Here is a 17796-nt window from a genome sequence, read left to right on the forward strand (position 1 = left end):
GGGGGCGATTTTTTGCCCCTCCTGGGGGGCCAACGGCTGGAGATGCCCTAACTCATCAATTACTCCCTCCGTCCCAAAATTCTTGTCTTAGATTTGTCTAGATACGGATGTATCTAATACTAAAACGTGACTTGATATATCTGTATTTAGACAAATTTAAGACAAGAATTTTGGGACGGAGGGAGTACATTACTATAACCTCGAGTAATAAGGGAAAGCGAATATGCAAAAGATAGTAGCACTCACTTGAAGTTGTAAGAAAAGAATATTATATCTTTGTTTTGATTTAATCCCAACGATCGTAGCAAGTTGGCCTCGACCTCTTTGTCATGTTTATCAACCTGATGAGCATCTATGAGATTTGTGTTAATGAACCCAATATCACCGATTTGTTTTTTCTTCAATTCGGCGATCTTCAACCTGCATAATATAGTGAGGATAATTATATATACATGCAATGAAAGAGCTGACCTGTATATAAAGACTTAATGACAGAAGTAGTACTTACAGACAGTAGCAAGTGACCGTTAATTTATCGAGGGTCTTTTGATTGAAAAACTCGAAGAACTCCTCAAATGGCACGCCACGCCAGGGTGCATGCATGCATGCATTGCATTGCCAGGAGCAAAGTGCAAGGCAACTCATCCAAAGTGCAGGGCAGGGCCACCAAAGTCGTGTCACAAACCCTAGTCACCGCGCGGGAAACACACACGTTCGCAGCCGAGGGAGGAAGGGAGGGAAACAGCGTTGCTATACACACGACGTATCTGTGCCCGACGCCTGGACGATCCAACGTGGCAGCACCTACAGCGAGCATGCACGCTTCACGCAATTAAAGCTGTTGCCCAGCGTTCTTGGGATGGAAGGTGTCGTCTGTAGAGATCGTGTGGTTTTGTCGTGCATGAAGCAATTTCGGGAGGGAAAAGCTGAGGGGACAAGAGCATGCAAACTGCATATGGGAGGGGATGGCCCTAGCTGCATGCCTACTCCTCGGATAGCCTTTGCTTTGCCCACACCAAATCACAACAGGTGCGCGTTCGGAGATTCTACCACCACCACCTCATTAATTGCCACATGCCGTACCAACTAGGCTACTACGTACATGGCCCCGCAAGAAAGCCTGCAGCTACTCCGAAACGAAAAATAGCTGCTATTACTTGGACTTGATTGCTCTGTTGTTGGCCTCTCAAAACAGTCAGCTAGCTCTTTGTTAATCAGTTCAAGAGAGAAGTTTCTTTTGGCATGAAGAGAAGAATTAGAGGCAAGAGCAGAGACCCACAAACTTACATTGGATGTGATGGTTTAGTCCACGAAGTTACAAAAGATGATCAACTCATCCACAAACTTGAAATGTATGGGATGATTTAGTCCACAACCAACCAGGAGCGGACAAATGGCGCCTCGTTGGCAGCTTCGTGGCACAGCCGGTCTGTCTGGCGTTTTTGCGAAACAATCCTCCAAGTTTATGGAAATCATGCCCGCGGTACATGCCTCGGCTGCCCCGGTTATTTAATGACTAGATGACCAGTTGCGGCAAATGGCGCAAAGACCCGTTTAAAACCATGTTCGTGTTGAAAATATTTACATTTTTTCAATAACCGTATATTTGAGTACATTTGGTAAGAACTTATACCTGTATATAAAGGAAATTAAATGTAAATATTTTCTTAAGGTAATAATGCCACAAATTAGATCATCGATAGGTCAAGATAGTTATGCCTACAATTAGGAACACCGAGTAGCTGTAAACTTGCATTAAAAAAAGTAAACACAAGTGACACAATAAAATGTACTTAATACATGAACTCGTGAACATTGTGTAAAGGATAAGTTAATAGAAATAGTGGTCAATTACATCATATAATTTGGTTCTATACTCTTTTGTGTATATATCCTGAATGCTACCCCTTTGTGATCAACTCTTTGTCCTTCGAATCAAATGGCACAGCTACTGCCCCTTATGGAAAAAAAGAGGACTCTGTAATACTCATAAATGTAAAAGGAAAACATCATGTGATGCATCTCAACCTACGCAAAACAATGTAAAAAACCGTACATGCTATCTACATACTTTCATTGTCTAGCAAAGCATAAGTAGCCGAGGGACCCTGTACAAGAGGATTGACAATTAGCAAGAAAGAAGCATGCCATCAACTGTCTAGACAACTATAAAGCAATAAGTGGCAAAAGCCCCATCAGAATTAGCATTTGCAATCCAGTTTATGAGCTAAAGTTAAGCATTCACCAGTCGATAAAACATATTAAGCATCAGCTATAAAACAATCTCTATTTTCCTAATAAGACAACATAGATATGAAATGGGCAAACTCTATTTTGCCATCCAGTTTATGAGCTAAACAGGAAAGCTATGGTCACAAATGCATAAATAAGCAATATAGAAAATTAGTTAAGCAGATTATGTTTTTCTCTTGAAATACCTGAAGGAGCCCGCTAATTCCACGTGTGCTTTGAAAAATGTACAATGTATTACTTGTTTTAGTCATGGGAAAACACATTCTGTCTTATAACCTTTGATAATAAGATATACATAGTTTTGAAAAGGATGTGCATTTTTAGAAGCATGTGTATTTTGAAGTAATTTTCTGTGTGAGCAAGGACACATGGTAAAAATTTATGGCCTTGCATATAAAAAAAGAAACAGAGAAGGAAAAGCAATCAAAAAAGAAAAAAAATACAGTGGAGCCGAATAGAACCCTTGGAAGCATCTCAGGGGGAAGTAATAGACCTGCGAAAGTAGTAGAAGACCAGAGCGTGCAGGGTAGCCAGCTCATAGACGTGCATAAAACCACATTGCATCACGTTCCATGAGAAAGCCCTCGGTGGCACCCCCTCTAGGGTGGTGTGAAGACACTGTCAAATCCCGCTATCTTGCTCCCTCCGTATACTCTAGATGACCAGAGATAAAAGCGTTCATAGTTTTATTTTGCTCACCCTGCATTCTTGACCAAGCATCCTGCCACCAGGCTGGAGAGCAAGATTAGTAGGAGTGACCTCATTTCAGAATTATTATAAAAATAAAAAAAAATTACCTAAAGGCCGTCAATAGAAAAGAACACAAAATTCTTGAGTATTCACCAAAGCATCTATATGTAAATCTGGAAGAGACAAAAATCAAAGACATCACAACATAAAACAGGATAGAGAAATTCATCCAGATCACATGGACACGCTGGTTGCATGTATATGAGTCAAATGTATACAGAAATGAAACCGAGAGGCTAACTTGTTGCTATTTCAATGCACACAAAGCCATATCTTGTATGAATCTACAACAAAGTCAAGCCGGAGGAGCCGGGCCCCCTCGAGCGCTACTCCTGGATCGGAGTAGTACGCGAGTGGGTAAACGCGCCGCCGATATGGTACCGTGCGACGGAGGAGCAGGAGGCGACCTACCTCGACCACTGGCGCCGCGCCGGGAGGGCGAGCACCTCGAGCGCGAGGCCGAGGAGGAGGCGCGCCAGGCCCTGCGGAGGCATAACCCGCGGCGGCACAGCCCGATATCGCCGCCCTCTGGAACACGACGTTCCCCTAGGCCGGCCCTGCGCCGATACTGATCGACCTCACCGACCCCGCCACAAACGATGACGAAAAGGATGCCTAGGGCACCGCGCCATCGTCTATTTTTTAGTTTTTTATGTTTAATTAATGTAATGTGGACTATCGCCGGCCCCCGTGGCCGGCTTTTATGTTTAATTGATGCTTATTTTATTTTTAAATGCTGAAACGTTTTTTTCGCGCGCCCACAAAATGGGTCGGGCCAGCGTTGGGCGCTCGCGCCGACCCAAACGCGAAAACAGACGTTTGTGTCCGCCGGACCGATCCAAATGGACAAAACCGGACAAAAATGCTGTTCGTTTAGGTCGCCCCGTTGGAGTTGCTCTTAAAAAAGAAAAACTACCTGGCAAGAGATTTTTTTAGGGATTTCCCAGGCAATAGATCTTTTGTGCAGAAAAACTCGGCAATAGAATATTTTTTGAGGAAAACCTGACAATAGATGGTTGGGACCTGGGAGCACTCAGAAATGTGTTTTCCTGATGGGCCACAGCGTTCACGGGCGACAGCATTCACAGAAAGCATAGCAGCGTGTCAAGCCTCCCGCTGGTCCAAACCACGCGTGTATGGTGTGTGTGGGTTTGCCTGTGCGCGTGTCCTCCCACCGGTTAGCCACTTGGTGCAGCTCTGGACAGAGGAGATTGGTGATTTGGGTGGTGCTGGGTACGCCTCGGCTCCTTGCAGTACGTCGTGATGTTCCGGCTGTCGGTGCTGCTTCCCGCGATTGCTGCTTGGGGCGCTGCTTCCCCGTCCATACGATCTGCGCCACTGCTGTTCAGGTCATCCGTCTCTCCCTTCCGTCTGCTCGATCTACTGCTCTGCCCTGATCTGGTTTGTATTGTTTCATCTGGTATTGGATTTGTTGTTTGCTGTCTTGGGCTGGGTTCAGTATGGTGTTTCTCGAGCAACGAAGTCATTGGATTGGGCTCTGGTTTTTGTGAGATGCCGCTTTCGTGCTTCAATTGTTGTGGAGGGCGCCGTGCACTGCAGAGGATGAGATTGGCTGATTGTTGTGGACTGATGCTTCCCTTTAAGTTTAACTTGCTGCTTCAATTGCCAACTTTGACAGGAGGAGATTGATCGGTGCACCCATCGCATAGAGCCGAAGGAAGTGTGTCAATCCAGCAATACATGGAGCCGGCCAGCAACCAGCGACGCAACCACCATTGTCTTACCTGCTCTAAGCGCACTCAATTTTGTTTCAGATGGAATGCATTCAGCATACATGGTGGAAGAGAGCTGCCCCCAGGCCCTCACTACTGAACAACCACACCCACAACAAGGACATGGAGATCTTCATCACAGGGGTAATCAACTTCAACTTTACCACCTACATTACCATGATCTCACTGCTTGCTAGATCCAGTATACCGACAGTGATTCACCAACCATATAGCCATTAAACTGCATGCAATTCCTGTTTTCAGAATACTTGCCCAAATAATGGCTGCATTGTCAGCTCGGCCATCACTTTAAAACAGGAGTTCTCCTTTCCTCACACCACATATCTTTACACAATGCAACAAAAGAGTGGCAGTCTCATGCCTTGTTTTGAAATCGATTGAGTAAAAAATGGCACCTTGATGCGTGCGCTTGCTAGAGAAGTGTATTCAGTATTTACCTACTTGAGGTGATCACATATACAAAATTAAAATGCAATGATCACATCACAGACTATAATTTGTTTTCTTAACTTATGCACACTGTACACCCGCTTTCCCAAATCGGCTTTACCATATCACCATATATCCAACCTTAGGTGCAACACGCAACCTACAATTGGACCTACAATTGGATCGATAGTTCAATAAGGAAGAACATTTAGCACAAAGGAAGATTAAGTTAAAAAAACTTCCAATGAACACAGAAAATTGATGCTCCGGTGAGTGCCAATATCATCTCAAAATATGCAATATAATAGTAAGAGGTCAGGCTAGTCAAGTGAAAGACGTTTGCAACTACACAATGACACATTAGCAAACTTGAGAGCAACAGAATTACAATTAGTACAGTTTTCAGGGCAACACATAAGAAACTACATGAGTAACGTGACTATCACTAATTGAGGAGTGGGTGGCTCCAAGAACTGGAATTAGACAAATTATACATCATCAATCATTAGGAGCTGGACCCAATAGAATCTTGTCTCCTGGTCTGCAAGCCAAAAAAATGCAGGAAGACTATCAACACATATGCAGGAAGAACACCATGGCAATGGTAATAGATGATTGAGCGCATTGTAAATAATGGGGCGACCTCACCTCAAGTAGATCGCGTTAGAATAGAAACAACACGACAGTAGCGATTGCACTCGTTGAGCTTTACATCGAGCCTTCGAGGTAGTCTAGAAGTGATGGCCGACGTGATTCGCTCTTGCAAGAAAATAAGGAGAGGCCATTACCAAACTTGATACATACTTTCATTTTCTATGTTACCTAGGAAATATTATTGCACATATGTTTCACTTGTAAAATTACCATCTGGGCGATTGGCGTGTTGTGTCGGCTTGACTACTGATTTCTTTTCTTTCCTTATTTTCCTGTATGAACCTGGTGGCCAGCAGCAAGTGAAGGCAAGAAATAAGGTGCCAAAGGATTTAATTAGGCGAAGATGATTAGGCTCTAGTACACACCGAGTGCATCCATAAGAGTCTACGTTAAAATACTACAGAAGGTGAGACTGGGCATAGTCTTGATATAGTTTTGTTAAAAGATATTGCATTGAGTTTCTGGTTTGGACATACTTATGATTGTTTTCTTCCAACTGCATCATAATATGTACTTTAATTTGTTGCCTGTTTGGGATAAGTTGATGGCTATGAATGTGAGAAATCAATTTTTTACTTCCAGAAAATGCACACAAACAAAATCTGGAATGTCTTCTTGTGTCTCTCATCTTTTTGGCTTCATTTGTATGATTAGAATTTGGCTTCAAACCAACTAAACTAAAAAGTTTTTTTTTCTTGTCCACTCTCCAGTTTTTAAATTATGATTCATGAAGTTATAGTGCAACTTGGAAAGGTTATAATAATTTGGTTACAGGGTTGATGATGTATCTATGGATATTATACTGACTGATAGTCCATGGTTCATTTGAGCTCACTTTGGCGCGAATGTGGTGATGAAGGTTCGACCTGCAGTTTTGGATTTCCTTTGACTAATTCAGCGCAGCTTCCTTCATGACGTATGCTACATGCTAATATGAACTTTCTCATTGTATATAAATTTTCAGGAGAGCAAAAAGGAAAAATATGCTACGGTTTATCTTGCAGCTCAATTTTCATACCCTTCCCAGCTTAATATACACTATTTTCTTTGGACCAACTTTATGTTGCCTTTTCTCTGTACACACCTCATCAAAACTGAACCGAGAGGGATCACATAGGTTTAGATGGCGCGTGTGAACATGGTTTAAGATATGATGTTTCTTGGAGAGATCAAACTAACCTTTTCCATTTCATGGTTTATTAACTAAAATATTGATCGACGACACATTCTGATGCTTCAGCATTGTTTTTGCCTTCTTGTCATTGAATTAGGTAATATAGTAAGAAAGCATACTGGTGTCATTATGGTGAGTAGGGTCTGATTGTGAGTTGCAGGCCATCGTTGTCGGTCAGAGGAAGGGGCGGTCTCCATCTGGTCGAACCTGGTGTGCGCGGCAAGGTAGCTATGTATGGAGGGAGAGGCAATTTGGGGACGACTTCTTGATGAGTAGAATTTACTAAGCAATTAGATCAAATACGTATATATATTTAATGCAATGCTCTGTTCGGTATCTGAATGCTCAAGTTGGAAAGTTGTGTCAGCTTGACAATTGTGAAATCCCTGCTGGAGAAGTACTACATTGATCTCAAGCTAATTGGCCGCCTTGAGGTTGGTAGCGAGACAGTGATAGACAAAAGTAAATCCATCAAAACGTGGCTAATGCAATTTTTAGAGGTAAATCATGGAATAGCATCCCACATATATTCACCCTCTAAATGTTGATCTTTATGAATTCACGGTTTCTAGTTCTTTTAGTTGTTTGTTAGTTCAGTTTCAGTCTCACTCACTCAGTCGCTATTGTTGACACTTGTCACAAATACAGGAAACTGGTAATACCGACATCGAGGGAGTTTGACTCCAGTAATGCATGTTATGGTGGAACAACTTCCCTCTTGAATTGGTGTGACTTCGGTCCAAAGTCCATGCTGGGATGAACGTTACGGCCTTGTAGTCTGCACAGATAGCACGGTTAGTCATCCAATATAGCCATCTAACTGTTGCACTAAGTGGATTCAGTTTATCTTCCTTTTGTCTCCATGCAACATTCATTTGCTGTCCCATATTATGTTCAGGTTTATGCAGAGGGACCAGCTCGACCTGGTGGAGCTGCTGCAGTTGCTATGCTTATTGGTCCAAATGCACCTATTTCTTTCGAAATCAAATATAGAGCTTTTCACATGACTCATGTTTACGATCTCTACAAGCCTCATCTTGCAAGTGAATATCAGGTTAGGATTCCATCACCTGTTTTTGTTTGTTTGTTTTAGGCATCTAAATAAACAATTTTCTCAACGAGATACCATTTTTTGTCTATTTCATAGTATTATATCATCTGTACACATTATAGCTAGGTTGTTAATGGGAAACTTTGTCAAACATGCGATTGGGGACCACATGCGCGCGCATATCAAGCCAACACACCATAAACGCAGCAGCAGCACGCAAGCCACAAATAGGCGTGTGGCGCAGCGCATGGGGAAGACAGAGACACAACCAATAGAGCGAGGAGCAGACAGCCACGCTTGCCATCGATCCGTTCACACTAAAACGGATCAAAGAGTAGGACATTTCTATTCTCAAACCCTCACATCATAGGGAGTAATTATCAAACAGAGAAACAAAAGGAAAAGAAAAGCAAGCAGTTCCCTTCCTCCATCTGGAGAAGGGGAGCCTTGACGCAGTGGTAAAGCTGCTGCCTTGTGACCATGAGGTCATGGGTTCAAGTCCTGGAAACAGCCTCTTACAGAAATGTAGGGAAAGGCTGCGTACTATAGACCCAAAGTGGTCGGACCCTTCCCTGGACCCTGCGCAAGCGGGAGCTACATGCATCAGGTTGCCCTTTTTTTATATACATGAGGCCAACACACAAGCAGTTTAACTATTATACACATAATTCCCAATTCAAGAACATGGTTGAATATTAGAGCACCGGCCACATACTACTCTTAGTAAAGTAAAACCGGGCATGCCCAGTCATGTTTGACGGACGCAGCTCAGGAAAGATTTGATTGTGCTATTAGTTAGTAGGTACATTACAGAGCTTGTTCATGCTAAGAACATCTACTGTTAGATTCTTATAACCATACTTCATGTTTCTATTTTCTAAATTAAAATAGGTGATCTCACTACAGTAAAAAACAAACACATATTAGCTGCATAATTACCTCACAAAGCTATTAGCAAGGTAGTAGGAAAATATTATGCTTTCCTAATAATATTACCAAATTACAATTGACCGATTCTAGTCTAGGTTTTAAATTTGAAAAGGGGGAACAACTCACCATGCTCTTTGATTTCTTCTTGGACCTATGTTTCCTATCACCAGTCCCCGCCCCGCCGCCCGAATCCTCATTGATCTCTGCAAATATTTAAACGAAAGCATCCAAATAACCAATATGTATCTTCAAAATAGAAAAATCAAATTAATAAAAGCTATCTAATTGATGGAAGGAGCTTCATTTTATAATGGAATTCACTCTATCAGGCAAACTGTGATGTTTTGGCATCCACAGTCAAAACATCAATATAAAATTCAAATATTTAGACATGACAATACGTGAGTCATGATGTCGTAAAAAGCAGAGTTTTTCTCAATCGTTCATGTGGGACAAAATACATAGTTGACATGCTTAATAATAAGTTAACAAAGATGACACCCAATGAATCAAACGGTAAAGCTTTGGCTTCACCATAACAAATTAATCTTTGCCATGTACAGTCTAACCCTCAATACCTGGCATTTCATTTTACAATGGAACTCTGTTTTTCCTTGGCAAGCAGCAGTAATGTAGCAGTAGCACTTCTTTCTCATGTACTCATGTTGGACAGAACAAATATTAGATATTAAAAAATCATGTTACACATGAAGCCAAATAAGCATTTTTTGCATAAACCAAACGGATAAACTCACCTTGGGGTAGACTGCAATCATCTGATAATCATCAATCATGTATAATCTATTCAAACAGATTTGTCAGTCAAAATATGACAATTAGCGTCCACCATGTAGTTTTATTAAGGGTGTTGTTCGATGCCGGGCTGCAAAGCATAAACACGCGTTACTACATTTAAATCTATGTTGCCGAAAAAATAAGTAAGCGGTAAGGTTCATGAAAATATATAACACCCTTTGCCATGGATTGCAAAAACTAAAAAGAAAAGGATGCCCAGTATGGACTCTTCTATATGCGCACCTTATATTTCCTACATGAAGAAGAATAATAGATGAACCACTAACCTAGAAAGCATTCAAGCGAACCTCGTGGTACTGGTCTCTTGCTGTTGAGGCCAATGCACTTGACTTGGAGCTGCGTTCTACTGCCTTCACACCGCAAGGCTTTCTTACTCTTGTTGTTCTGTCCCTCGAATGAAATGAACAGCAGGTACATACACCATAGAGAAAATGTAAGGAACTGAACATGTAAAACTAAAGTTCAAGTTTTCTCACTGGCTCATAGCCTTCTCTTCAATCCTTGCTTCTCATAAAGAGTTTTCCTCTCCCTCCAATGCAATGAACAACAAGTGCATACACCATAGAGAGAATGTTAGCAACTGAACACATGACATGTCCTTCATCAATTCTTAAAAAAAACTAAAAATGAAGCTCTTCTCATTGCCTCATAGCCTTCTCTTCAATCCTTGCTTCTCACAAAGTGTTTTCAGATTCACAAATAACCAAGGAGGCAACCTTGCATAAGAACAGAAAAAAATAGGGAGCCATGAATTAGGAGATGAGCTCAGGTTACCATGCAAAGACGAGTAAATGGTGAAGAAAGATCTCACTTGCGACGGGCTATGGGAGCCATCCTCGACCTCTCCTCCTCTGCAGGCAACCGCCGGGGTGGGGGCTCAACCAGGTGGGTTCCGCTGCAGCTCTGCTGCCCTCACTGCAGCAGCCGCTCCTAATCTCCTGACGGAGATTTGAGCCCGATCCAGAATCACTGCACACAGCGCCGGATGCCGGCGACCTGCGCCTGATCCGGCTGGATCGAACGTAGTTGAGCCCCTGCTGCTGCACCTCGAGCACCGGGGAAGTGGGCCGGGAGAGAAGGCAGCGGTGCGAGAGGAGCAGGGGAGGCGAGACGGGGCGGAGTGGTGTGGGGCTCGAGGAGGAAGAGGATTGGTCCGGGTGCGCTAGGTTTTGGGAGAGGATTGGTCCTCGCTCTAGTCGCAGCTCCTCTAGTCCATCCCGTCAACTCCCTCCACAAAAACACACCCTCTGCTCGCTGGCCCCCTCAGCCTCATAACCCCACCCGTCATCCTCTCTTGAAGCGGCCACGAACGTGGAAAACAATGGACGGTTGACCAGGCGCCAGCAGCCAAAAAAAACACTGTAGCTACTCGATCGAGCGGTGGTGCCTCCAGATGGGCGGGTACTCTAGCAGTCTTTATATGTTCAATGAGTTGTCTCACCAATGTGTTGTCCACATGGCCAGTATATTAGCTTGACAGAAGAGACTTCCAACACTGTTAAAGGCGCAAGATACGTCAGAGCCAACCAAATAAACCAGCCTTTCTATGTTATATATGAATCTCCTTTGTGCAAGCATTTTTACCCTTTGCTATACTACTGAAGAGCATGAAAATGTTACCATCTGAAAATTAGAACAGAAACTGTAACACCCCCAAGAAATATAGTTCTTACCACCGACTGTTCAGCTAAATTGGCAAGCAAGTAGCCTGATTCCACTATCACAATCATTTACCGGCGACGACCTGTTAACCCACGCTCAGGACGCTCGACCACCAGATGGGCATACCCATGTCACACCTTTCTCGATCACTTGGCCGTCCGCGTTGTTGTGCGACGCAGACAACCAGGGCTCGAGCAAGACGGTACAGCCAAGGGAAACTGCATTCGAACCATCTGTTGCAGAGTGAGAGTACTGGTTAAACATGTGGTTTAATGAATGAAAATAACGATGACTACATAATCTACAAATCATTTTATTTTATTTTTGTAAGGAAGGTATTAAGGAAGATTGGGCGACTTGTTATAGTAGATTAACAGTTAAACATCAGGTGAACTAGGAAGCTGCCTGGTGGGCTGGGGTTAGTTGTGTAAAATCCAATTTTCTTGACCCAAATTTCTTTGTGGCGACTAGACTACAAGGGATAGACAAAATGGGAGCACGATCTGCTTCCTTATTTATCCCCAATCCTCATCCTCCTTGACGATTAGACCTCCATTGATGCTTTATCCAGTGAGAGGACATCATAAGCTTTTGGCTCCCATGCTAGCTTCGCCCAAGAAAAACATGAAGAAACTTCAGTTGCACAACAAAACATACAGCAAGGTATTGCAGATGCATTGCCTTGGCGTTGCTCTTGTGTTGATGGTCTTCTGCTTGCCCTCTCCTACCAGTTCCTGCACGGAGCAGGAGAAGGACTCCCTTCTCCGGTTCCTTGCCGAGCTCTCCCAAGACGGCGGCCTCTCCGCATCATGGCAGAACGGCACGGATTGCTGCAAGTGGGAAGGGATCACATGCATGCAAGACGGGACGGTCACCCCTGTCTTACTGCCTTCGAAGGGCCTCGAGGGGCGCATCTCGCAGTCTCTTGGGACGCTCGCCGGGCTACAGTACCTTGATCTCTCTCACAACTTGTTGTCCGGTGGTCTGCCGCTGGAATTATTGTCTTCCAGCAGCATCGCCATCCTTGATGTCAGCTTCAACCAGCTCAACGGAACACTCCATGAGCTGCCATCTTCAACACCTGCCAGGCCTCTGCAGTTGCAGGTACTAAACATCTCAAGCAACTTATTTGCAGGACAGTTTCCATCCGCCATATGGAAAGCAATGGAGAATCTGGCCGCACTCAATGCCAGCAGTAACAGCTTTACTGGGCGGATAACAACTCAATTCTGTAACAGCTCACCATCCTTCACTCTGCTTAATCTGCGTACCAACAAATTTAGTGGCAACATCCCCCAAGGACTCAGTGATTGCTCCAAGCTGCGAGTGCTCAGAGCCGGGGATAACAACCTCAGTCGAACGCTCCCAGATGAACTCTTCAATGCAACCTCGTTCGAATACCTGTCTTTCGCAAACAATGATTTACATGGAGTTCTTGATACTGCAAACATAGTCAACCTCAGAAATCTCATAACCCTTGATCTTGGAGGGAACATATTCAGCGGAAAGATTCCAGATTATATAGGCCAACTCAAGAGACTGGAGGAGTTCCATTTGAACAACAACAACATGTCAGGGGAGCTGCCATATGCTCTCAGCAACTGCACAAATCTCTTAACAATCGACCTCAAGAGCAATCACTTCAGTGGAGAACTTGCCAAGGTCAATTTCTCCAACCTGCCCAACCTAAAAACTTTAGATCTATATTCCAACAACTTATCCGGCACAGTTCCAAAAAGCATATACTCGTGCAGTAATCTGACTGCACTGCGGCTATCTACTAACCACTTACATGGGCAGCTCTCGTTGAGACTAGGTAATCTGAAGTATCTCTCCTTCTTGTCACTTAGCAAAAACAATTTCACAAACATCACAAACGCACTTCAGATTCTTCAGAGCAGCAAGAACCTGACTGCAGTGTTTATTGGGTACAACTTTTGGGGAGAGATCCTCGCACAGGATGAAACAATTGATGGTTCTGGAAGTCTTCAGGTTCTCGATATGCAAGGTTGCAATTTTTCCGGGACAATACCTGTATGGATATTAAGGGCTACAAACTTACAGATGTTAATTTTATGTGGCAATCGACTCACTGGGCCAATACCAGGCTGGATTAGCTCTCTACGTCATCTCTTCTATATGGATGTGTCAAGCAACAGTCTTACAGGAGAAATCCCATTAACCTTAACCGAGATGCCAATGCTTAAATCAACTGATAACGCAACTCATTTGGACTCAACGGTCTTTGAGCTAATAGTTTATAACAGCCCATCACTTCAGTACCGTATGATCACATCTTTCCCAGCAGTGTCGAATCTAGGCAACAACTACTTGACAGGTGTAATTCCACCACAGATTGGCCAGCTCAAAGCGCTTGCCGCTCTTGATTTCAGTTTTAATAAGCTATCCGGGGAGATCCCACAATCGGTTTGCAACCTAACAAACTTGCAGGTGCTAGACTTGTCCAGTAACAATCTCACAGGTGCTATCCCAGTTGCATTGAACGCCCTGCACTTCATTTCAGCATTCAACATTTCAAACAATAACCTAGAAGGACCTATTCCATATGGAGGCCAGTTTGATACATTTCAGACTTCTAGTTTCAACGGGAACCCACAGCTGTGTGACTCTGTTCTCACTCAAAAATGCAATTCAGCAGAAGCGCATCAACCCGTCATTCTGTCAGAAAAAAGAGCTGACTATAAGATGGCCTTTGTGATTGCATTCAGTGCGTTCTTTGGTGTAGGGGTGTTGTATGATCAGTTAGTCTTGTCAAGGTATTTTGGCAAGTCCTACTAAGGTTTAGTGACACTCCAACAAACAAGCTTCTCCTGTAGGTGTGGGCACAATTAGGTTAGCAAAAAATATTCTAGGACGAAGAGTGATTTCATTCTATGGAGATGTAAAAGTATGTAACAATGTAACATGATTTGAGCTAGAATATGCACTCCTTATTCTATGAATTAATAGCTTTAATTTCATCATTTGCTTTGCTTCCTGGACAATAAATATTGCATTGAGACGTGCGGAATTTCGATGTTCACTAGGAAGCGCACCAGTGCAATGCACGTCTTTGTGGAAAGCAACTCGTAGAATCATTCTGTGCCATTCTTCGGTTTAAGCTGATGTAATAATCTATGATGCATTGCCTACATCACATTTTCTTTCAAATGCACTGTCTACGTCACACTGGTAACCTATAATGAATGCCCACTTAGTCACCTCAAATTGAACATCCAATGTGCTTTTTACCAATAAAGATGACATGTTGAAACAAAAAAGAATGACACTCATGTCAGCTTTAAATTCACACAAGATAAAATGGAAAAGGGGAGCATAGCATCTCAAGTAATCTGTTTGTTGGTAAATTGAGCATATCACTAACCAACAACTCATTATACAACTATTCCAATAGAGTGTATTTAGTTTATCTAGTGGGTGGTGGGAGCTTGTAGATTGGTTATTGATTCATCCACATACATCCTTGCTCTCTCCTCTCATTTCCGCATACAAGCTTGAATATTGGTGCCAACAACATGGCTCATTGGTGAAGACGTGCCACTCATTGGTGAAGACGTGCCATGGTCATTGGTCAACCTGGTTCTGTTCTGAATCCATAGTCCATTCACCTCCCTACGTTCCTATGTCTGAAACAGCAAACATAAGAAATACTTTATTGCCAAAAAGAAAAAGGAAAATAAGTGCAGATGATACATGAAGGAAAATTCTTAAGGGAACTTAAACTTCTGATTTCCTCTTCATGCACAAGAAGGAAAGAATAAATCTATAAGATTAGTTTAGTACTTAAGCACAAATCTCCATCTTACAAATTAAATCATACTCCCTCGATATTAATGGATCGGAGGGAGTAGTTCATTGACATATCTGATCTGAAACACAATGATGCCTACGGTCCGCCCTCACGGCTATATGACTTTCAAAAGTGAAAACTCATAGAAAGGACCCAAAAAGCACGTATATGATCCTCCATTCATGGACACAAAAACACCTAAAAGGAAGCAACAACGAAAAGAATAATTTATAACATTCACCCAAACACAGATTCTTCATTAATACTCACGACACCTCAACGATGAAAATTTAGGAGGTAAAATAGAAGCAGAAGGCGTGATCACAACCCAAAATAGATGACAGTATAATCAATAAGGTATTCAGTTCAAGGTTCATGACAATTCAGTGATGCATTAACTAAGAAACTGCTGCTGGAAACGAACCATACCTCACGGTAAAGATGAATGTTCTGGCACTTGGATTCAAGAAGATTCATACTTAAATTAGAAACAATTGCAAAACCTCCTTCAGTATCCCCTTTGTATCATTATGTAGTACGGCTCTCTACTTTATTAGAGTAAGAGAACTGCTAAAGCATGTTGCATAACATGCATAGAAATCAGGAAAAAAGAAAAAGAATTTCACATTTGGATTTGTTCCATCATTAATGGAACTAGAACCATCATTAGGGTTAGGGGAAGTAGAAGTAGATGCATCATTACTGCCACTAGATGCATCATTGTTGATAGGTTCTTTAGCTCCTTCCTCATCCGTTATATCTTTGTTCTTGGATTTCTTATTATTGTGGAGTTTTTTATCATCATCTTTTTCCCCGTCTCTATAAGTAAGCTATATGACAATAAGTACAACTTATATTATATTGGGAGAATGCCTGAACTTATGTGGCATATACTGTCTTTCAACAGTCACAAAGCCATCAGGATCAGGGTTGAGTTGAAAAACAGCACATTCTGTACCTACAGGACTATCCCAATGCACTTAGAAATTTCTACTACTCCAGATTCGGATGTGTTTCCAGCTTGCTCAGATATGTTGCTACTTAATTCTTTGAACCTGAATATGTGTACTGGTATTTGAAACAGACCAAAAGTTCAATCAAGAATTTGAGATCTGAACAATATTGCCTAATACCCAGTTATACAAGGATCAAGTTTCAGAGAATCAGAGATCAACAACTTGCTAGTTAACCACTCGTCGCACAATGTAATTTACCCGCAAACTGACAGGCATCAATGCTACAGTTTGGAAGAAAAAGAGTGCTCCCTGGACTGTCAGGTTGTGTGATCCTTTGAATTGCAAACCAAAGCTACAAGAGCGTTCAGCCATTGGAGGTAAAAATTAGTTGCGACATTTTCTCTCCTTTGGATGCAAAGAATCTGAATGTGTCATTGAAAAACTGCAATCATTGACTTGCTGCAAACTTACACTTAGTTGAACACTTGAACCGTTGTTTTTTGCAGCTGACGCTCAAGCTCCACGCCAATGTGAAGAGCGCTAAGGCCGTAAACACATAATTAAGCAATGCACACCTCAACTTACAAGACAACATGAAGGATTATCAATCTTTTAGCAGATAAATTTAAGACTTAAACGCTCTGAATTTCTTCATTTGCATGAAAAATGGTATTGCAAGGCAGATCATTTTATCTGTACAGTCAGCTCTCCAAAAGCACCCTAAATTTCAGTGTAGAATCAAAATTGCTAAGAATACCTGGAATGGAAATTCTTAGTGGCACGTGTAAGCTTTGCAGATTGTTTGGTTTTTAAATCTATTATTTTCTGATATAGATTGCGATAATTTTGCATTGATGATTGGTACTAGTACTTGTCAGTCCAACCATTTACTACAGAACTCACATATGTACTGATTAAGAGCTAGCTTATATGGAGCAAAAATCAAGAATTACCAGCAGTCAAAGCAAACACCAGAATAAAATTTGAAGCAGCATGTCAGTAAACAAACTGCCATGAACAAAACAAAGCTAGATGGAAGAACGGAGCTGATGTGTGGAGGCGGCAGAGAGACGGGGAGTATGCAGGGTGGCAAGGGAGCCAGGGGGTGTTTGTGAGCTCTGTTCAGGGAGTTTAAAAGGAGCAATTGTCCCAGCATACAAAGCTGTATGTCTTTCAGGGATCTTTCAGACGGCATGCTGCTCTTCAGAAACATTGGGGCCAATCAGCTCCGTTGCTCATATCTTTAGTACTCATGCGCAGAGTGAACGTTCATGCTGATAATGCATTTGCAGAACAAATATTCTGAGCTATTTCCTTGTGAGGAGATTATAAGAAAAACATCAGCAACACTCCCACAGTCCCACACTCAGGTCCAGCCCATCCCCGTCTCAGCCAAAATTGTTCGATTGAGTAAAGTTCGAGGCAGCACCCACAATTGGTCAGTTTTATTTACCTCATCGTACATAACCAGACAATGAACAAGCTTATTTGTAAAACCTAAATATTGAGTTACTAAGAAGCTGTTATACTGAGTAGTGAGCTACTACAATGAGACC

At 42.4% G+C, this 17796-nt stretch overlaps 1 protein-coding gene across 11 annotated transcripts; it reads left to right on the plus strand.

Annotated features, from left to right (window-relative positions):
* Nucleotides 1–4112: 4112 nt before the first annotated feature.
* LOC123148964 (uncharacterized) lies at nucleotides 4113–17073 on the plus strand. 11 transcript variants are annotated; one of them, XR_006474284.1, is made up of 9 exons: nucleotides 4118–4352; nucleotides 4643–4880; nucleotides 6137–6246; nucleotides 6615–6699; nucleotides 6805–7514; nucleotides 7663–7808; nucleotides 7913–8068; nucleotides 16369–16617; nucleotides 16747–17073. XR_006474284.1 is itself a non-coding variant. In XM_044568500.1 (3 exons), exons 1-3 carry the CDS (start codon nucleotides 4140–4142, stop codon nucleotides 6154–6156), a joined length of 474 nt encoding a protein of 157 aa, XP_044424435.1. In that variant the 5' UTR covers nucleotides 4113–4139; the 3' UTR covers nucleotides 6157–6328. The 11 variants fall into 11 exon arrangements, 1 of the variants encoding a protein (XP_044424435.1); XR_006474288.1 differs by having other exon boundaries at nucleotides 4120–4352; nucleotides 4779–4880; nucleotides 6134–6246; XR_006474286.1 differs by having other exon boundaries at nucleotides 4121–4352; nucleotides 4779–4880.
* The last annotated feature ends 723 nt before the right edge of the window (nucleotides 17074–17796 follow it).

This window comes from Triticum aestivum, chromosome 7A, assembly GCF_018294505.1.
Source record: "Triticum aestivum cultivar Chinese Spring chromosome 7A, IWGSC CS RefSeq v2.1, whole genome shotgun sequence".
Lineage (NCBI taxonomy): Eukaryota > Viridiplantae > Streptophyta > Magnoliopsida > Poales > Poaceae > Triticum > Triticum aestivum.